This window comes from Hemiscyllium ocellatum, chromosome 5 (assembly GCF_020745735.1).
Source record: "Hemiscyllium ocellatum isolate sHemOce1 chromosome 5, sHemOce1.pat.X.cur, whole genome shotgun sequence".
NCBI classification, from domain to species: Eukaryota; Metazoa; Chordata; class Chondrichthyes; order Orectolobiformes; family Hemiscylliidae; genus Hemiscyllium; species Hemiscyllium ocellatum.
The window spans coordinates 100,211,778-100,234,818 of NC_083405.1; the positions used below are offsets into that span (position 1 = coordinate 100,211,778).

The window sequence follows — 23,041 nt, forward strand, 5'->3', positions numbered from 1 at the left end:
GAGGAAATAATGAATCTGTACAATGTAATGGTTAAGCCACAAATATAATGCATTGTGTAGTTCGAGTTGCTACTTTATAAGAAATATATTAAAAATGTAGATTCACTAGGGTGATTCATCTGGATAATAAATTACAATTATGAAAAGGAACCTGAAATACTGGTACTATTTCCACTTAAACGGAATTTATGTTCAAATGAAATAAACTTCTATTCAAAAAGTTTATATCCTATTTATCCTCAAAGCAACTTCATCTGGCTGGGTTATCAGTGATAAGTGATTGATTTAAATGGTGATTAGGCAGCAAGGAGAAAATACATTTTTATGCCATAGCTTGGTGGAACACACTGTGATAAAGGTATTGGATTAGTGATCCAAAGGGCCAGGTTCAAACAGATACATGGGTTCACATTCAATTAATAACTTTGGAATTGAAAATTAGTTTCAGTGATCATCACCACAAAACTGGCACTAATTGTCATTCACTGTTGTCTTTTAAGGAAGCAAATCAACCATCATTACATAATTTGGCTTTGATGCAAATCCATATCCACTGAAATGTGGTTGACTCTTAACTGTCCCCTCACATGGTCTAGCAGGCTACTTAGTTCAACTGCAATTAGGGATGGGCAATCAATGCTGGACCAAGAGGTGACAGTCACATCCTATCAACAAAAAAAAAGTGCTGTGTCAGGCAGGATTTGAAAAATAGATCACTGCATCTTTTTAAGAAAAACGGCGGATAAATATTTGAAGTAGAGCAACAATGATTATGACAGTAAAGGTGGCAGAGTAATTAATTTTAGATTTCATTTCTTGTGCTATAAATCTCTACATTTCTATTGTTCCTGAACAATACAATGCCATTAGGATATTTTGTAACTACGCATAACACATCAGTCCTTTAGGATGACACTAACAACTACAAAACTATGTGTGCACACAGTTCTGTCATTAGATTTTGGAGGTATACTAAACATTAAACTGATTTGAACGTGCATTCAGCTGCAAAACAATGCATAAAAAAGTATAGATAGTACATATTATTGATAGGTTTTCTTTCCTTTTCAAGAGAAGTCTTACGTCTTTAATGCTATTAAGTCAAGGTGTTGGGTAAAATGATATTCTCCTCCCGAGAGTATGTTCAGCTGAAATTTCTTCATTATCAGACAGCCATCAAATATCAGTACGTATAGTCAATATAAGTACGCACTTAGACCTCATTCAATAAATGAAAGAGCATGCAGAATTTACTTCCACGTATTTGTTGATCCTGGTTTTCAATAACCTATACTAATATTTCACAATCTGATCCTTGCTCGAACACAAACCTTTCAAACTCTGAAGAGTTCAACTCTGTTCAAACTTATTTTTGATGAAACCCACTATCTCATTTTACAGTCTTTCCATCTTGGCAAAGCTAGGATCAGAGCAAAGGACATCTGGCAAGCTTCAAATTCTACACAGTTAATTTTATACCCATGATTCAATGTTTCAGTAGTCAATAATTTCAGTTTTATTCTTACGCTCTATTCAACAACATTCTTGAACATTAATCAGATGTGTGTAGGTAGACTTATCTTGTAGGAATATTACTTAAATTAAGATCCACATCACAAAGCCTGAAGCGCTTTTTCTTAAAGGTACAGCATTGAATGAAATTGTTTGTCATATGTTCCAAAATTCCAAAGACAGACATTTGTGTATCAATGTGACCTTTGACTTTCTGCTTCACCATTTATTTTCAATAGAAAATCAATGGAATATTATTTCACTAAGAACAGAATTTGTTCAAAATGTTAAAAGGCAATAAACAGCAAATAAAAGCAAATAAGTCAAATGCACTGAACTATAAATTTATAGACTGGTATGTAGAAAGCACAATATTGAAACATCCATCTTGTATGCATATTTTATTATCAATTGGTCCTTTATCTAGAAAATGCAAAAATTAATAAATTAGCAATTGCTAAAATTAGAGTTTAATTATTTCATGAAAAATTTTCTGCATTATTTGGAATCAAATACATGTACAAATACCTTCAAATTCCTCTGAGAAGCAGAAAAAAAGTCAAAAAGTACAAAATTAAAATGGTTAGAAGTAAAATGATTAAAATTACTGTAATTTTTTAAAAAATAAAATAGGCAGCACCTACCACTCTCAAGAGTTTCCTCATCTTAGAAAAGCCAACAAAAAGGGAGGGGAGAAAGAAAAGAGGTTTTGCCTTTTTATCACTATCAACAATGTAAGAGCATACTAATCTTGTTTCATTTTGGTGCACACCTCCACCTATACAAACAAAATGATTGTAGAGAACATTTTGTCTTAAGAGTATTCAACATTCTTGAATTACAAATTTTTAAAACAGATATGAGATTTCCATACCCTTTTTTTTAAAAGAACAGCTTTTGATAATTCACATTCTACCCTTACAACACATCAAATCAAAAACTTTGAGATTCAAAGCATGCTTTGGAATGCAAAAAACTTTTATCTTCACATACATTAATGAACCAGACAAGTTGTTTTCAAGCTGATATTATCATTTTAAAAGCTCAAGGCATTAGCTTTACTACACACAAAAAAAGTTTCTCCTTCAAAAAAAAAGAAGTTTAGTGTTCGGATAAATATCTCAAGTTTCCCATCTGAATACTGGGATAGAGTTTCTGGTCTTTCATGCTAGTAGTATCATTACAATCTGGACTGCCTGAGCCAAACTAACACAAGAGATTGGGGAGTTCTAAACAAGATGTGTTCTGTCCAAATTGACTTAGGGTTGTGCTTTTCATGATTTGTTTTATACTGCTTTATGAGCTATAATCTTTTGGATCTGTTGGATCCTTTGCATCCAACCAAGCAAGAAGATAGGGCATCATTTATTTTCCAAAGACAGCACCTCAGTGGTCTTGGCTTTTTGTGTTCAAGCCCTGAAATGGGATTTGTAATCTGTAACCTTGCAATTTAGAGGTAAGAATATTGTTAATTGAACCACAGGGACATACAGAATAGGTGGCAAGCATATGGGTCCAGAACAGGTTTACAGGAGTGATTCTGGAGGTGAAGGGCTTGTCATATGAGGAGCAGTTGAGGACTCTGGGTTTGTAATCAATAGAGATAAGAAGAATGAGTGGGCAATCTGATTTAAACTTACAGAATACTGAGAGGCCTGGATAGAGTGGTCATGTACACGATGCTTCCACTAGTGAGAGAGACTAGGATCCAAAAGGCACAGCCTTAGAGTGAAGGGATGACGCTTTAGAATTAACATGAGGAATTTCTTGAGTCAGAGGATGGTTAATCTGTGGAATTCATTGAGAGAGAAGTCTGTGGAGGCTAAGCCATTCAGTGCATTGAAGACAGAGATGGATAGGTTCTTGATTTGTAAGGGGATCAAAAGTTACAGGGAGAAGGTAAGAGAATGAGGTTGAGAAACATATTAGTGGAGCAGACTCGATGGGCTGAATGGCCTAATTCTGCTCCTAAATCTTATGGTCTGATGAGTAGGACTCTTAGCAAAATCCTGAGATACATCCACAACCCAATTTTATCTGTGTTCCCAAAAGTGCACCACGTAACCATTATTAAAATCATCAAGGGGTAATTTTGATTTAATTGGAGAAAAGAAACAATTACATTCTATCAATTACGAAAGACATTTATTAGCTGATTACGCAAATATACTCCATTGTAAACATGAACTGCAACCCAACCAAAGATATCTCAAGCTTATTTTGGGCACTCTTTCTGCAGTGCGCCCTCCCAAAAGCAGAAAGACTATCACATTATCTTGTTACCAGAATTTTTCTTTACATTCTAGGCCATGTAATTTTCTCCTTTGATCTGTTCACATCATCTATATTTTATTAATAACTATAGCTGTTCCTGTAAACAACATCTTGCTCAAAAATTCTGTCATTAAAAGTGTACAATTCTGGAACACTAATTTCTTACTCTATACTAACAGTCTGAATTTTATCAACTTGATTTATACAAAGTGCAACAAAACCACTCATTTTTATATTATTTGTAGGTTTAAAGTACTCAAGTACATTAGGTAAGCTGATGTAGAGAAATCTCTGCAAGAAGTTGTCACTATTGATAAAGTTCATTACTGCAGAAGGTAAAATTGCTTGCAAATACATGGTTTAGATTATTTTTAAACTTTTAGCCTTTTCAAAATTGGTGACATTAACAATGCATTCCTTCTTTTGTCTTTGTTCAAGTTCAAATACAACTGAATGTGGTACCCCAGTTGAGAGACAAAACTTGCCAGTTAAACTAGGTTACATCTTGTTCAAATGAACAACATTTGGATGCAGTTAAAAACTTCCTCCTGTTCATGTGGTCTCAATTCCACAAATCAAAAGTTGAATCAAAATGAAAAAGAAATACTTAAAGCTATCCAAGATGTAGAGAACCTTGCAATGTCAGTTTACAAGTCATGGCTAGTGCTATAATAATAGCCAAAGATGTCTGGTGCAGCCAAAGGTACAGAAAGCTGTTTTTAATTCATTCATAGATAATGCATACTTCAGACATGGCAGTCCAGCTCCTTAAAACCAAACACTTAAAGGCAACGCATCATGCTAAAATCAAGTTGCCTAATTCTTCAAGCCACGCAAAAGTATTCTATCCAATAGTGTCGAGTACCAGAAACAAAAGCAGAAATTGCTGGAAAAACTCAACAGGTTTGGCAGCATCTGTGCAGAGAAATCAGAGTTAATGTTTCAGATCCTGTGACCTTTCTTAAGAACTCTCTCCACAGATGAGCCCTTCCTGGTGGAGGGCCTATGCTCGAAACATCTCCTGCTCCTCAGATTCTGCCTGACCTGCTGTGCTTTTCCAGCACCACACTTGATGAGATCATGTAAAATTATAATAAGAATACACTTAGGATTTTTCTAAACACTGCAAATGAAGAAACAACCAAAAGAGATTGGTTGGGTAAATAACTTCAAATTGGATGACTCTCAGTTTTGTCTACCATTTGAAAAAGCTTTTGACTCAGTTGAGGAGCTTCATTATTCTCAGAACAGCCACTGCCCAACATTTTCATCCTGACTAAAACGTAATACCTCCATCAAATCCAGCAGGGGCATCAAACAGGATACCTAGACCAAATTCTATATCATCTAAGTTGCATGGTACAGAAATGGTGAACCAAACTTGATGAAAACCTTTTGACATGAAACTTTGACTCTTTCTTAAGAGATCTGCTTGACCTGCTGAGTATTTCAATCACTTCTCTTTTTATTTCAGATTTCCAACTCATGCAATTGCATTTTTGAAAAAGAGAAATAAAACTGAGTGAAGTTCTTAGATGGAATCTTGGGTTCTTCATTTACGAACTACATGAAAACACAATTTTTTTCTTAAAATTACAGAATATACTGACTTACATGATCGTCGATTGGAATTCCTTTGTGGCTGAACAAATGCTATAGGCCTTCGAAGTGCAAATCTCCTGCAAGGTGGTCATTACAAAAAGTGTTAACGCTGGACAAAGCTTGATGGAGGCACAAAAATCTTAAGAAAATTGTTATGGCATCAGTTTATCTTGTAAAATATTGCAAAGCAAAACAATGCATTTCATTTTACTGTAGACAAAACAAATCCTTGAGCTTTCAAATTTTAGTAAGTGGAGCCAGGAAACTGTTAAATCTCAGCTCTGTATTGCACTTTAAACTGTTTTCCACCATCTTATTCCAAACTAGAATGCCACTGATGGTATCACTTACTGTCAACTACTTCAGCCCGATATGAGGAAATCCAAACTATTTTGGCATCGAGTTTTTCTAGCTATTTATAATCTACGCAAAGAGTCTGCTTTCAGATTAATAAAATCAGAAAACATAGGTTTATAAAATACCTAGTTGTTAAAAATTTTTACTCAAAGTCTGCTCAAGAAGATTGTTATACTTTGTATTTGGTGGTTACCTCTCCTGGAACTGCTTTGAAGGAATTAGTCCTGCTCTCAGATTGGCATCACATTCGCGTTTGGCTTGCCACCAGGTTGCATCATCCTGGCTGACGATCTGAAGGATATCTCCCTTCTTGAAAGAGAGCCCAGCTTCTTTACATGGAATTGCTTTATCCTCATTAGGGTCATAATCAAATAAAGTCCTGACAAACATCTGGCAAAGAAAACAAAAGTCACATTTATTCATTTTACATCTAACATGGCTATCATATCTCATCCACTAAAAGTAACTTGTATCTGATATTACTGTGCATGTACTCCAAATTGGAATGAAGCAGCTCAACTGAGAAGGAACAGTAAAGAAGAAAGATAATTTCATATTACCATAACCACATCAGTTTCCCCAACAATCAAGTGTCAAAGAAATCACAAATCTATTAAAAGCTGGGCAAGTAAACTTTGTTCACAGCTCAGACTTATGAATGCATATGACCACATGCACTGTAGAAGTTCTGGAAAGCAGTTCACCACCACCGTCTAAGGGCAACTAGGAATAGGCATTAAATGCTGGTCTTTTCAGTGACACGCACCCACTAATAACTCAAAAAATCTGCAAAGGAAATGTTTCAGGAGAATAAAGATATAAACCATGCTCAGTATTTGAAAAGTTAATCTTCATTTTACATGCTCAAGAAAGCACTGCCAAATGCATTAGCTGTGGTTGATTCTCTTTATTCAGAAAGCCAATGATTATTCTAAAGAACAATAAACATGCTCACAGCCAGCATATAACAAATGTGTACATCATTGTTTATCAATGGCCTATTATGGTCAGAAAGAAATATGAGAATTAGCAATTGTCCTTCAACAATTTAGTTCTATCAATCTATTTTTCTAGTTCCTTTTTCACTCACTATACGCTTCCATTCTCCTCAAACATGTAAACTTTATTCAAAAATGGCTACATTCCAATTTAAGATTACACTGACATGTGCCAAACAATTTATAAACAGGGTCCTGCAATCAATCAAATTGGCATTCAAGCATATGACAGTGGTGCCGTTAATAGCCTGTTTCCTGCACATGCTCACTGGAGATCATTGGAAACAGGAGCAACTTTTTGCTATCATATAGTTTTTTTCTCCCAATTATGGTTGCCCCCAGATTGATTTACCTCAAAACTCCAAAGAACTTATTCTGTCACTGATTTTGGATGCATTTTATTAAATCCAAGAATAATACAATTTCTTACACATCCTTGAAATAATTCCCCATAATTTATCATGAGCCTAATCAATGAATAGCTGATGGACACAAACTGAAAATGTCCCAAGACTCAGATCCCACTGTGCGCTGAATTAGCTGATCTCATTCAGGAATCTTTAACAGGGCCAGAATAACTAAATCAATATTCCTGAGTCAAGGACAGGAACAGTAAACACAGCTCCCTTTCCCAAACACTTTTTAACAAATTCTGCTGGAAGAACAATGTCGAGACAATTAAGGACGGGAATGGACTCGAGCAATGCTTCTCCAATTGAATAGCCTTCCCACACACTCTCTGGTGACAGATCCAACATAGGGAAAAGTGGAGATTTCTGTTGCAGAGCTCATCCTTCACAGTTCCTCAGAGGCTGATTTAATCTTTGTTCTTACACAACAAGACCTGAACAAGTCTCAAGCTTGGGCATTTAAGTGGCATGTCATACAAGTGCCATATTCAGCTATTTGAACCTGTCCCGTCATTCAGTAGGATCATGCTGATTTAACATTCCTCACATCCACCATCCTGCACTTTCCCCTTAATCCTGGGCTTCTAACTGCTAGTAGAGGCATGGGAGACGATGTTTTGAGCGTAAGCTCTTCATTATTCCTGATTCATCATTATGCATGAAATGTCAATTCTCCTGCTCCTCGGCTGCTTTTCCAGCACCACACTTTTTGACTCAGATCTCCAGCATGCACAGTCCTCACTTTCTAGTACTGCTAGTACAGGCATGATAGTTCCTTTCTGTACTGTAAACTTTTCTGGTTCTATGGTCAATAATCTATCCATCTCAGCCTTAAATATACACAAGGATTCTAACCCCGTAGTTCTCTGAGGCAAACAGTGGCAAAGACTCAACTCTAGAGAAGAAATCCCTCCCCTTATCCTGAGACTGTGCCCTCTGGTTCTAGAATGTCGCATGAGAGGATACATCCTTTCAGCCTTTACCCTATCAAGCCCTGAAGAATTCTATATGTTTCAATGATTCTTCTAAATTTTAATGTACAGTCCCAAAACAACTCTGAATTGCCTCCAATGAAATAATATCCATATCATTTCTTAAACAATGGGACCAAAACCGCTCAGCTGTCCAGATATAGTTTCACCAGCACATTTTTCAGTTATAGTCAGACTTCCCTACTCTTATACTCCAACTCACATGAAATAAGGGCTAAGACTCTATTAGTCTTCTTGATTACCTGCTATACATAGAGTCATAGAGATGTACAGCACAGAAACAGACCATTTGGTCCAACCCATCCATGCCGACCAGATATCCCTACCCATGTGCTAGCTTTCTGCGTTTTTTGCACAGGTCCCTTTGTGTCACAGCTTTCTACAGTTTTTCTCCATTTAAACACTCCTCTGTTCTTTTACTCTCTCTGCCAAAATGAACCTTATATTTTCCCACATTGTACTCCATTTACAAACTTTTTTGCCACTTATTTAACAGATCAATATTTCTCTGTAAATGGTTTCCATCCCCCTCACAGCCTGCATTTTCACCTATCTTTGTGTTGTCTGCAAATTTGGCTAGAATACTTTCATTTCCTTCCTCCAAGTCATTTATATATATTGTAAACAGTTGCCAGCACTGATCCTTGTGGAGCCACACTGGTCATGGTTGCCAACTTGAAAAAGAACCTGTTATCCCCATTCGCTCCTTCCTGACTATGAGCCAATTCTTTGTCAATGCCAATATACTACCCTCAACATTATGGGCTTTTATTTTATGACTTAACTTTTTGTAAGGTATTTTGATTAATGCCTTTTGAAAGTACAACTCCAACATGTCTGCTGGCTCCCCTCAAAAAACTCCAGTAAATTTGTCAGACGCTTTCATGACATTATGCAAACTATGCTTAATCAGATTGGGATTTTCCAAAAATGCTGCTATTACTTCCTTAATAATGATTTTAAAACTTTTCCAACAATAGATGTTAAGCTAACTGACCTACAGTTACCCACATTTTGCCTCCCTTCCTTTTTGAACAGGTGTGTCATGTTAGCAGTTTTCCAATCCTTTAGTACTTCATCAGAATCCAAGCATTTTTGGAAAATGACAACTAATGCAGCCACTATCTCTGCAGTTATAAATCAAAAAGCTAAATAATATAAGGTTAGATTCTTTACCGTCTGGGAACAGGCCCTTCAGCCCAACAAATCCACATTGACCCTCCAAAGAGTAACCTACCCAGACCCATTTCCCTTTGCTATATTTTACCCCTGACTAACGCACCTAATACTATGGGCAATTTAGCATGGCCAATTCACCTAACCTGCATATCTTTGGATTGTGGGAGGAAACTGGAGCACCCGGAAGAAATCCACGCAGACATGGGGAGAATGTGCAAACTCCACACAGACAGTCGCCTGGGTCCCTGGCGCTGAGGCAGCAGTGCTAACCACCGAGCTACCATGCCGCCCAATATTCTGAAAAAAAAAGACAACTAGTTCTTATTTCTATGAGAAGATCCAAACTTCAACTTTAATACAATACAAGGCATCACAAAAAAAAGATATCCTTAAAATATCAAAGTTATGTTAGCTTGATCCCAGAGAATGAGACACACTAGGTTTGGAATAAATCGGATGAGGTGGTGACCAATATCAATCACACTCCCCTAACAAAACCAAACATTGAAGTTACGTTGCGATTTCTACAAGTAATATCTTTTTGTGCTTTATAATTGAAAGGTGGTTTGGAAAATGGTTATTTGATCAATAATGGCTCATCCCTAATTAATTTAAGTTATCCCACGTTAGGTAAAAGAGCCTCTCCATTACAATTATGTTGCCCATTCAATTTGCAAAACATTTATTTTCAAATTTATTCTTGAAAATCTAGATCAGGTCATGTTGGTCAATTTACTTGGTAATGATGCTGCATCTAGTATGATAATAGCTTAGCATTCCTGCATGAAAATGTACTTTCACTTATCTGAACTGATACCACCCTCCAGTGCTTGGCATCATCACACAGTTCCTTAAAATAGTAGCTGTCCAATCTTAATAAGAAATTTCACTTTATTAGATCATGTTATGTCTCGTCTCTTTTGCCCTTTGAAGACTTCAGCTGCTGCAGTTTTACTGGCAAGGAACTTAAGGTGATTTGTTGATTCTATCGCATTAGGTTTTAGGCCATTTTATCTTCATAATCCCTCTTCCACCAACACTATGGCAGTGGGGCGTATCATCTATGAGCTGCACAGCAACTCAACAAGGGTTGTCCAGCAGAAACTTCCAAACCCAGAACCTAGAACACCCAGGATGACAGGATTAGTAGGCTCATTGGAAAATCAACAGTCCAATGCAACCTTCCAAGCCACAGATCATTCTTAATAACTATAATTGCCCTTCTTTTTGTTGCTAGGTCAAAATCCTGAAATTCCCTTTCAAACATTAATGGTTTAACTGCACTATGTGGTTTGCAGCAATTCAAGAAGGAAGTAGCACACTATCATGTTCCCAAACAGCTAAGGATGGGCAACAAATGCAGAGCTTACCAGTGATGATCCCATGCTATGTTCAAGTAAGAGAAAAGTTTAACACTGAATTCAACCAAGATAGAAGGAAAAGGATTAGAGAAAAAAAGTGCCACCTCAATTTCCCAGCATATTTTTGCATTGTTTCCTTTCATACAGAATTAAGCTCTTGCACTGCATTGACAAGTAGCGTATGTTTATAAAATCACAAATCAGATTCAAGTGACAAATTAAAGTTGCACAGCAACTTATACACACATCCTTAATCTAGCATGTTGCTGCTCAGTGACTTCATGGCTGCTGGATCTGCGGTGTCATTCTGGTTCTTGGGCAAGGGCTTTGAAACAAGATGGACTGTGGGGATAGAAGGGGTGCTAGGATCACAATATTGATCAATTTTACCAGTGAAGAGGAATGATCTTTTGGAAGGATCACTTAATGATGCCGTATGGGTAGAAATAAAATAACACAAAAGTGGTAAACAAGCTGATGGGTGGGTAGTGGGGAGAGGTAGAAGGTCAAATATGTCATTAAATTTCAGAGAAGCAGAAGAATAATAAGGCGGTGTTGATAAGGGATTTGATACCCAAATATTAACGGTGATAGTTTTGGTGCGCAAGATAGGGAGGCAGAAAAATTCTTAACTTGCATTCAGGAGAATTTTTTTAAGCCAGGACATTGAAAGCCCACCAAAGGAGGAAGCAGTCTTGACTAATATTCAGAAATGACCCTGGGAAAGTGGAAGGTACAGGGAAACCTTGATTATCTGAACATGCTGACCGGGCACTATTTCATTCGGATAATTGATTAAATGCCTTTCCTCTGGGGCTAGGAGTTTTTCAAGTCTGTTCCTTGTTCAGAGACTCGCAGCAGCACTGTGCGCGAGAGCCCGCCCGCTAACCCCATGCAATACCGTCCCCCCCAAACCTCATGCAACACTGCCCCCCGCTCCTAACTCCATTCAACACCACTCCCCCGCTCTCAACACTGCCCGTTGCCCACGTACCAAACCCCTCTCTGGGGCAGCTGGACCGGACACCAACAAGACTGCTGCTGCTACCTTAGTGTGCTAAGTCTCCAAATAGTACGTACACACACCCACCCACATAGAATTTTTAACTCCAACGTTTTGACAAATTCCACCTTTGTCCCGTACAGGCCAATGTTAGAGAGATTATCTGGGGAATGGGGGTTTAGGGTACACCCCTGTGTAGAACTCCAGGAAAAGTGTGGTGAGAGAGGGAGGACAGGCAGTTATTTGGAGATGGTGCCTGTTAAATCACTGGAAACAAAAGACGCGATGACTGTTGGAAACACGTCTTTGATGTAATGTTTCCATCGGGACCTGGAGATCTCCTTCGGATAATCTGATTTTCGGATAACTGGTATTCAGATAATCAAGTTCCTCTGTATATCCGGAGGGGAGGATTTTGGAGATAGTGACCATAAATTAGTTAGAGTTTGGGTACTGTAGCCCAGGAATATCCTAAGTATTGCCATAATGTTTTCCCCGATCAAAAACACAAGACAATTGAAAGGTACATATATAGGAAAAGTGAGAATTGAACCAAACAGTCCAGTTCCATGCTCTACGAGTCCACGAACTAGAGGAGGTTTCATGGAGCAGCGTAAATTAAAAGAGGACCTGATAGAATTTCATAAGATTATGACGTGCACAGATGAGATGGATAGTATGCCAACAGTGAAAATATACAGGGATTGGTTCGCTGTAAATGATTTACAGAGAAACACAACTGTGAAATTTATGATTTTAAGAATCTAAGAGTCTGCACAATTTAAAGGAGTTTGACAATCTTTCCAGATCTCATGATGGTATAACCTTCCAGAGATGTGGACTTCATACGTGATTGTTCTTGCCTTGTATGTGTGTTGGCCTCTTGTATATTATTGAAGAGTATTGGATGATGGTAGGAGTCTTTCAAACTTCAAGGTCAGAAGTCTTTAGGGTGAGGGGAAAAGATTTAAAAGGGACCCAAGGAGCAACTTTTCATGCAGAGGGTGCTATGTGTATGGAATGAGCTGCCACAGGAAATGGTGGAGTCTGGTACAATTACAGCATTTAAAAGTCATCTGGATGGGTATATGAACAGGAAGGGTTTGGACGGATACAGGCCAAATGCTGGAAAACAGGACAAGATTAATTTAGAATATCTGGTTGGTATGGACAAGTAGGACTGAAGAGTCTGTTTCTAAGCTGTACATCTCTATGATTCTATGACTAAGTCACATGACACCAGGCTAGACTCCAATAGGTTTATTCAAAATCACGAGCTTTTGGAGCGCTGCTCCTTCATCACACCTTTATTATCTGAGAGTATTTGTGCTTGTACACTTTCAACACACATTTGGAGCACTGCATAATTTCCTTAGTTGCCTTTGGTTTCGGTCCAGTGTTGCTGCATTGCTATTGCAACTTTTTCAGGTGATCACACACCTTGGGATATTTGGAGATAACCAGGTTCCTTGGCTAGGAGGCATGGCTTTTATCTTCTATTCTACTCGTGACATGCGATTAAACATGCCAGTAACAAATGGCATTGCTTCTACCCTGTTTATTTGTTAAGAAATTTGTCCAGGGCATAGATAAGGAGGAATTTCTTCTCTCAGAAGGTAGAATCTGCGGAATTCTTTACTGCAGGGGGCTGTCTAGTCTGGGTCATTGACTTTATTTGAAACTGAGATAAATTTTTAAACAGGAAGGGAATTATGTAGTCATAGAGATGTTCAGCATGGAAACAGACCCTTCAGTCCAATCCGCCCCTGCCGACCAGATACCCCAACCCAATCTAGTCCCATCTGCCAGCACCTGGCCCATATCCCTCCACACCCTTCCTATTCATATACCAATTCAAATGCCTCTTAAATGTTGCAATTGTACCAGCCTCCACCACTTCCTCTGGCAGCTCATTCCATACACATACCACCCTCTGTGTGGAAATGTTGCCCTGTAGGTTACTTTTATATCTTTCCCCTTTCACCTTAAACCTTTGCCCCTAGTTCTGGACTCCCCGATCCCAGGGAAACGATTTTGCCTATTCACCCTATCCATGCATCTCATAATTTTGTGAATCTCTATAAGGTTACCCCTCAGCCTCCGACGCTCCAGGGAAAAGCCCTAGCTTGTTTAGCCTCTAGTATAGAGAAAAGGCAAGATGACAGAGTTACAAATTATCAAATCAGCCATGATTTCATTGAATTGTGGAGCTGATCTAATGGTCCGAACAGCCTAAAGAGAAAATGCTGGAAAATCTCAGCAGGTCTGGCAGCATCTGTAAGGAGAGAAAAGAGCTGACGTTTTGAGTCTAACTGACCCTTTGTCAAACAGATCTTAGTCTGAACAGCCTATTTTTGCTTCTACATCTTCTGGTCTGCATTTCTGAGAATTTGGACAGGTCATAAATTAGCAGAGTTGCCTTAACTTGCCTTTTAAATACAATTCCTGCAGTTGATAGTAAGCCCATATCTACAGGTATAATGCTTAGCAGTAGCACAGAAATATGAAGACCCAGTTTTGGCATCCTGCACTTCACACTAAGTGCTTTAATGGTGAAAGTCGGTTGCTGAATGAGACTGTTGGATTTGGGATAATTTGGTGAGACTGCCACATGATTTATGCTCCATTTAGCACACAGTGCTTAAAGGTCTGCCTGTATATTATGGCCTGTTGTCAGATAGGATCTCTTCCCATGTACAAAACAGACTGATTACCACTCTCAAATTGACCTTTAGCACATTTTCCAACTTGATATCACATTGTTGAATTGCAAATTCAGAAATTTCTGAATTCTTATTTAGATTTGGTAAATGGCTCAGTGTGTCCAAAGTAACCATTTTGGAACCAGGTTTGTCACAGATGTTGAAGTTGTACCTGTGCAGTTATTAGTAATTTGTGCCAATTCATTTCCCAACAATTTTTGATCAGTTTCCGAACTGAATTGTTTATTGAATAGGTACATGTGGAATTTTGTGATACCAAATAGTAGAGCAAGTGTTTCATGCTTTATGCTGGAATAACAGGATTAAGCTTGTGATGGACCTTTAGCTAAAATGAATTGGAAAAGATATACTTGCCACAGGTGAGTGCAGCAAAGGTTTCCCAGACTGATTCCTGGAAATGTTATATTTGCTGTCTGAGGGGAAATTAGGTTGACTAGGCCTGTATTGACTGGGGTTTAGAAGAATGAGAGGAGATCTCATTGAAATATAAAAAAGCTTGACAGGCTGGGCAGACTGGATGAAGGGATGATTGTTCCCTTAGTTGGAGAGTTCAGGTCATGGTGTCAAGATACACCGTAGGCCATTTTGGATCAAGATGCAATGAAGTTTCTTCACTCAGTGGGTGGTTTGCCTAAGGAATTCTCTGCAACAAAAGGTTGTGGAGGCAAAGTTTCTGAATATATTTATTAAATAAAACAAATAAATTGCGAGAACCATTAGACATAGAAGTAGGCCACTGGACTCATCAAGTTCATTATATCTTTCAATGAAACCTCGGGTGATCTGTTAATCCTCAGCTCCACGGCAGAAAACTTTTGATTATTCTATACTGAATAGTAGATAAGCAGTTGGATGATTTATTAATAATAGAGGAATTCAGTAAGGTGGTGGCAATACATATGAAGACCAACACCCGGCCTTCGAATGAAGTTACTGACGAGCGTTATGCAAACAGATTGTTTTTTTGGGGTAGGGGGTCAGATAAATGATTTGGGAGAAGGAGAAATCACTGCATTTGACTCTCTTGTTATAGTTAGATAGACAGAAATGCAACTAAGTCACGAAACAGTTTTAAACAAACAGCGAATGAACTTACTCAAAATGTTTCATTGAAAATCCTTTTAGAATGGATATGGTTTCACCAACAGCCAGGCAGCCTTGCATTAATAAATTTTCTAACATAAACACCTTACAATGACATGATTCAAAACATGTTGTACACACCAATGCAGTAGTGAGGAAGCATTGTGTTGCCTGAGATGCTGTTTTTAGGACAATAAGCTAAGCTAAAGACACATATGCTCGGGCCATAAAAGATCCATGGGACGAAGAGCAGGGGCAGTTCTCATAGATTAGAACAGAATATTTACATCTCAAACAATCCCATTAAATAGATCCAATTACTTAATTATATTAGAACATTTTAGAACTGTTCAACAGGGATTCCAAGGTTGTAAAAGACAGTATTTAAACAGAATTTGTTCTTTGCTTAATTAAAAAAAAGTGAACAATATAGGATGGTGCAATGTCAGATTTAGCAATCCTAATATTATCCAAATATTATTTTACATCCACATGTGCATGTCATTGGTTTTAATTATAATATTCACTTAGAGAAGGTTTAATAGTATTTAGGCAATATACCATGCAGACATTTCAACATTTCTTGACCAGTGTGACGACTGATAAGTGTGCGCTAATATAACCATAAACAGCAGTTTGGAGCTGTCAATTTATAGATGCATTTCCTTAGACAAAATAAAGCTGATATGGTTTTTTTAAAGTGTTGACTGATGGTAGGTATTCTGCAAAACATAACGTAACATTGCCAACGTTACAAAGTTTGAAGCAAAATTCGATGCGAATACTGGCAAGATTCACAGACTAAACACAATACTGCCCATGTTAATGCATTCCAGTTATTTCCATAGTACAAATACACAATTTTTCAGTAACGTTTTAATGGAAAGTGAATCACCTTTTCACCTGCTGTGCAGAAATGGAGCAGCACAGACCAAGTCCTATTCCATGAAATTCTGTAGATAGTGTTCCTCACAAAAAGTGGCATTAAAGTGATGTTTTAGTGTATTAATTATTAAGTTTGCAGGAAGTATTTTAAAACATGTTTGTATATAATGAATAAAAATGACCATTTTAATGCAACCATAAAAGGTTTTATAAAGCTTATTGATGGATTGCTCATATTGACGTTTTCTAAAGTTAGACAACATCAGCTCCTGCAACTATTTAACTCAATATGAAAGCAACTAATTAGAACAGTAACAATTCTTAGCTATGTTTGTCAGAACACAAATTATTTTATATGCATTAGGGAGACAAGTATTAGCAAAAACATTGCTGAGTGTTAAACCGGATTTCTGGTGCAAACACAAGAATGGTTCAAACCTTTCAACACAGTGCAACCGTATTCTTGACAGATCATCAAATGATACTGCTCAAATCAAAACCAGCTACTTGTTAATTGTGAACAGGCATGACTGATACCAGAGTTAAGACAGCTCACTGTACAACTGTATTTTATGCTTTGTTTAAGATGTACAAGTTACTCTAAAATGCAATTACTTAAGAGCAGACTGAGTTTGCCAATATAAAGCTTTTGTAATTTATACACTTACAATTGAGAACAGTACAGAAATAAGTTATTCATAACAACATGTTGCATTTTCTTTGTGTAAGAACTTACACATTGTTTAGTGAACTATTTTACTTTTAAAAATTCCAGATTATACTGTGAGGTCTCCACTACTTCAATTTTATCTTTCAGAGCTTGACTTCCTTATTTTATCCATCAAAACAAAAGCTCCAGACAACAACAACAACAACAATTCAATTGAAGAATCTTCAAATACGGCCTAACACGGCTAGTTATTGTAATTATCATAACTAGCTGCAAGAGTCTAAATTTTAATATAATTGAGAGCAAGGAGAGCAAGAATTATAAAATGTCAAAACGGATTATGAATACAGTACCTCACTTAGAGACACAAAGGATAGCCAGTTGGGGTGGAAAAGATTATATCATTGTAAAAGTATTCTCCTAATGTTGGAATCAAGACCGTGATAGGGCAGAAAGATGACATTTTGTTTCTGAATTTTTCCAATTGCTTGTCGTAAGCATTTGCCAAGGATTCTTCTTGATTAATCAATCAGATAAGAATAAATATGATGGAAAAAATCCAGACAGTTAGCATTCTGTTGTACCTGACCATACCAAGAATGAAAATCAGCCTTTTCCTCTGTCTTTCCCAAGCTCTAAATTAACGTAACACTAATGTGCCAAGTTGCAGCTACCCTGCTTATTCACTTTCCAATTTCAATAGTCCATTTGAAAATTGAAATAGCTTAATATTTAAACTAAGATTCAAATGCTAATCAGAGTCTATTAATCAAACAACTACAACAATTATTTCACACTCATAATTCTTCCTTCCCTGTAAAAATAATTTTAATAGTTATTGCTCAAAGAATTAAATGAACTTGATAAAGCCATTATTACTTAAAGCTCCACTCAATTTTGTATTTCGGACAAGGAAAACAATATCTGAGCTAAATGATTTGACAATTCCTCAACCTTCACCACCATCCCAAACATACCAATGGTGGATCTTCAAGGTAGCGACTGTCAAACAATTATTTCATTACATTTTCCCATTATTAATCTAATCTGTCATGTGAGCTATTGAGGTCACATTAAATTGCTCTCTGTGACTAAAAAGAACCATCTATATCACATGAACATCGCCATAGCAGCAAATGCGTGTCTGGTTTTAAAAGCTATTAACCTCAAACACAACAGTGAAGTGAAATGAAATTGTGCAAATAGTTGAATATTTGTGATTTCTGACAAATGTTCTTCTATGAATGGAGCCCACAGGGAGACCTTCAGTAAGCAAGCTGCAAGTGAGCAATGTGACTCCAAGCCTATTTAAAGCACCCAACTGGTTTTAATATTTTGCACAATTTGGCTTTATTAGTATCAAGTCAGTGCCCTTTACAGCTTTACTGAATTCAAAAAGATGGCAACCTTTAGCAGGGAAGATCCACCAAGGAAATGGAGAAGAATGATAATACCCCACATCAACATGCTCGCTGTCATGTTCTTCGACACAATGAAAGACAGTATCAATACCAATTAAGGATGCCCTCCGTCATCTGCTGGTGCATGGCATGTGCTTAGAAGGTCTGGATGGCAATCCCATCCTGGAGGCCAACGTCACAACTACCTTGATGTTTTACGCTGGTGGTTTCAACTGAAGATTTGCGTAACACCTCCCAATATTCAATGCATCTGAGATCTAACTGATGCTATTTTCTCCATATCACAGCTTCTCATATCCTTCCCCCATGATGAGAAGAATCAAGTAGCCCAAGCACTGGAATGCACCACAATTGCTGACTTCTACTCAAGTGCAGGGTACTGTCAAATGCACACACATTGGCCTCAGAGCACGATATCACCAACCTGTCAAATTCACAACAGAAAAGGTTTCCATTCCTTAAATGTATAAATTCTATATGATGATCAATTCAAATTTTTGGAAGGCTGCACCAGATAGCCATTGGCTATGACTCATACTTACGAAAGAACTCTAGGTGACTGCCTCCTTCCAAAGTCCACAGGTGAGAAAGGGATGACTGCTGGGAGACAACAGTTCTTTCTCCAAATATGCCACTGCCGCTTTTATAATCTCCTCAGACAGGCACAGAACCAGATACAATACTGCGCATGCTTCCTGATGAAGGGTTTATGCCTGAAACATTGATTCTCCTACTCTTCAGATGCTGCTTGGTTTTGTTTTCCAGCACTGTCTCAACTCTGATCTCCAGCATTTGCAGTCCTCTCTTTCTCCTGCTCATGCTTCTACGAGGATTACAGACCATTTTAAGATTTTGGTGCTAAGATCACCCTGATGGAGCCTTGCTGTATCTGCCAGAAACAGTGCCATGCATCATTGTGGCATGCTGACAAAATGGGGGATTGAGAACAATATCCTGAGAATAATGATCAGCACATTGACCAGAGGACCAACCGTGAGTGCATGACTGAATAATGTATCACTGAAGCTGAGAGGTTAGAGATAGGCCATTTGAAATCCACCTCCAGGGTGAATGAGCTGGATTCAGATATTGTTTAATTGTTTAAGATTCAGTAATCTGGAAGGCAGCCCTTTTTTTCTTTATTCATTCATGGGATGAGGGTGTTGCTGGCTAAGCAGCATTTATTGGGCAGAAGTGGGTACTGCAGATGCTGGAGATCAGAGTTAACTTTAGAGTGGTGCTGGAAAAGCACAGCAGGTCAGGCAGCATCTGAGGAGCAGGCAAATTCACGTTTTGGGCAAAAACCCTTCATCAGGAATGAGGCTGGGATTCTTGTGGTGGAGAGATAAATGGGAGGGGGTGGGGCTGGGGAGAATGTAGCTCAGAGTGCAATAGGTGGATGGAAGTGGGGGTGAAGGTGAAAAGTCAGAGAGGAGGGTGGAGTGGATAGGTGGGAAGGAAGATTGACAGGTGGGACAGGTCAGGAAGATGGTGCTGAGCTGGAGGTTGGAACTGAGATAATATGGGGGGAAGGAAATAAGGAAACTGGTGAAAGTCCACATTAATGCCATGAGGTTGAAGGGTTCCGAGGCAGAAAATGAGGTGTTCTTCCTCCAGGCGTCCGGTGGGGAGGGAGGGGCGGTGGAAGAGGGCCCAAGACCTGCATGCCCTTGGCAAAGCGGGAGGGGGAGTTGAAATGTTGGGCCATGGGGCATTGGGGTTGATCAGTGCACGTGTCTCAGAGATGTCCCAGACAGGCTCTGCGAGAAGGCATCCGGTCTTCCCAATGTAGAGGAGACTGCATCGGGAGCAGCGGATACAATAAATATTGTGTGTGGAAGTGCAGGTGAATCTTTGATGGATGTGGAAGGCTCCTTTGGGGCCTTAGATGGTGGTGAGGGGGGAGGTGTGGGCGCGGGTTCTGCATTTCCCGCAGTGACAGGGGAAGGTGCCGGGACGGGAGGGTGGGTTGGTGGGAGACATGGACTTGATCAGGTGGTCGCAGAGGGATTGATCTTTGTGGAAAATGGATAGGGGTGGGAGGGAAATATATCCCTGGTGGTGGGGTCTATTTGGAGATGGCAGAAATGTCGGCGGATGATGCAGTTAATGCGAAGGTTGGTGGGTAGAAGGTGAGGACCGGGGGTGTTTGGTCCTTGTTGTGGTTGGAGGGGTGGGGTTCGAGGGCAGAGGTGCGGGATCTGAATGAGATGTGTTGGAGGCCATCTTCAACCGCATGTCAGTATTTATTGCCCATCCCTAATTAGCCAAAAAGCAGTTAAGAGTCAACCACATTGCTGTGGGTCTGGAATCCATAGGCAAGGACGACAGTTTCTTTCCCTAATGGACATTAGTGAAGCAAATGAATTTTTCTGACAATTGGCAATGGATTATGATCAAAATATTTTCAATTCCAGATATTTACTGAATTCAAATTCCACCATTTGTCATGGCAAGATTTGATCCCAGGTCCCCAGAATGTTATCTGGATCTCCTGATTAATAGTCCAGCGGTAATACCACAAGGCCATCGCATCCCCTTAATACAAGAGCATGTGGATCTTGCGATCTTTGCAGTCCCTGACCTTGCAATCATTAAATAAATGTGTTGTTACCCATCTGCTAGCTTAATATTTTGGGGTGATCTCACTTTCAAGTGTGCGCTCATTACATGTCTTACTAACCATTAGGGTAAAAGAAGTAATGAGCCAACATACTAACATAACATGGTACACAGATTGGGTCATTCTTCAAAGCTTCTGTCAGGATTTCACAGCTGTGTTTTGTGCAATGAAGTCTCTCATTATAGCAGGTTGAGGAGAATAATCAGGAATCCCCCTTAGATCCTTCTATCAGCAGGAATCCTTCAATATTTTAGAGAATGTGCAGACCGTTACTTTGCCCTGCAGTGGTGAAGCATCCTCTCTGACAGTACGTTTCTCACCAGGCCAATTCACAATGAAGAAGAATGGATATATCAGCTGTCTACTGTACAGCTTTCAGCCTTAAATTACAGTGCATTCCCTTAAAAAGCGAATATACAGAATGAACATTTCTCTCCAGAGTTGTGTGGAATTACTTTAAGTTTCAGCTCAAAAGGCAAGCCTAGTCTGAGTTGCAGCAATGTCAGCTTTCTCCAACATCCTCATCACCATTAATTTGCCCACCTGATATCCAGGCTGAGCAAACAACATTTCCACCGCAAGACAGCACAAACCTCTCCAGACACTACTGCTCAAAAACACAGTCACAGAAAATGGTCTCACCCCTGCCCCTACCAACCAAAACTCAGTGCCCAGCTTCAAAATACACCCACCTCATTCAAGCAGACAGAGTGACATTTTCCCAGCTGTTCTCTGAATCCCCTAAGCATTCATGTATAACTATATACATATAAAACAAAACTTAAAAATGCATACACATATATGCTAACAAATTGCATCCACAACCATTATTCTATCACATTAATTTCATAATCTATTACTCACTGTATATTTACGACTAAAGAAAGAGCAGAAAGCAGTTGATCAGCTGTCATATTGTCTGATGAACAGACTGCAATGAATTCACCAAAAGCAATATAAGTCATGTCATGTTCTGAAAAATAAGGTCTGTTCCCTTTCCAATTTTTATCAGATTAATACACTTACTTTGCTTTCTTTAGTTGGAGTCTCCTCTTTAATGCCAGGAATTATTTTAAAAGTTATTGCTCCTTGTGACTGGGCCTAGACAAAATTTTAAAATGCACATATTAGTGACAATATTATCAAGTTACAAGTATAACAATGAAGAACTTATAAAAATGACAGAAGTAACAATGCGATGAATTTTAAAAAGAATAAAATTAGCCTTTTGCCATTAATTGTCTTGGCTTAGTTTTCTTTAATTATTGTTTATTCCAAATGGACCCAACATCCACAAACAGGATACTTTATCCTCCCGGACCTGCATGCATGTCAGTATAATTACCTCAAATCTGCTTCCTGGACTTATAAACTTTCACTAAGCCACCATGCTCTTTTATAAATGAAGACTATCACAAAGACAAAGATCGGAAATTTACAGATTCATGCAAATAATTAACAAATATTTATAACCAGCAATATAATGCTAAAACAATTAGAATTGAAGCATAAAAAGAAAAACTGGAAAATGGATTAACTGCCGCATCAAAGAAAATTTTAAAATTTGTTTTGAAAATAACTGGAGTTTTTCCAAGAGATCTGCTTTGCATTCCTACGGTGTTGACAGTTTTTCATGGGACATCAAATGAGGCCCCCTCCTGAAATAAGACAAGATTGGCTCCAAGGGACAAAACCAATTTGTATGCTACAACAAAGAGCTTTTGCTATCCATTCTTCAATGTCTCCCTATGACTAATGACTTCCTTACATCACACAAGTGTAGTGAGAAGTAGCTGAAGAAAGTGCAATAAGAATGATAAGTAACATTTTGTGCATGAGAAATAATACCTAGGTTTACAGCTATTTACTTAAGTTGTCAGGAAGACATGAGAGATTGAGCTAGATAAAATCCATGTTTACCAACGTATTCTTCCTTATCACACCAATT

The 23,041-nt window shown here is 38.4% G+C and overlaps 1 protein-coding gene across 4 annotated transcripts in view; it reads right to left on the reverse strand.

Moving 5' to 3' along the window:
• Positions 1 to 23,041, reverse strand: part of mpp7a (MAGUK p55 scaffold protein 7a) — a 419,376-nt gene that overhangs the window by 91,439 nt on the left and 304,896 nt on the right. For all 4 annotated transcript variants that reach the window (XM_060825040.1, XM_060825039.1, XM_060825038.1 and 1 more), the window contains 3 exons: positions 22,120 to 22,194; positions 5,939 to 6,135; positions 5,401 to 5,465 (listed from right to left, as the gene is read on the reverse strand). In XM_060825040.1, coding sequence (XP_060681023.1) covers positions 5,401 to 5,465; positions 5,939 to 6,135; positions 22,120 to 22,194 — 337 coding nt within the window. The remainder of the gene's footprint in view (positions 1 to 5,400; positions 5,466 to 5,938; positions 6,136 to 22,119; positions 22,195 to 23,041) is intronic.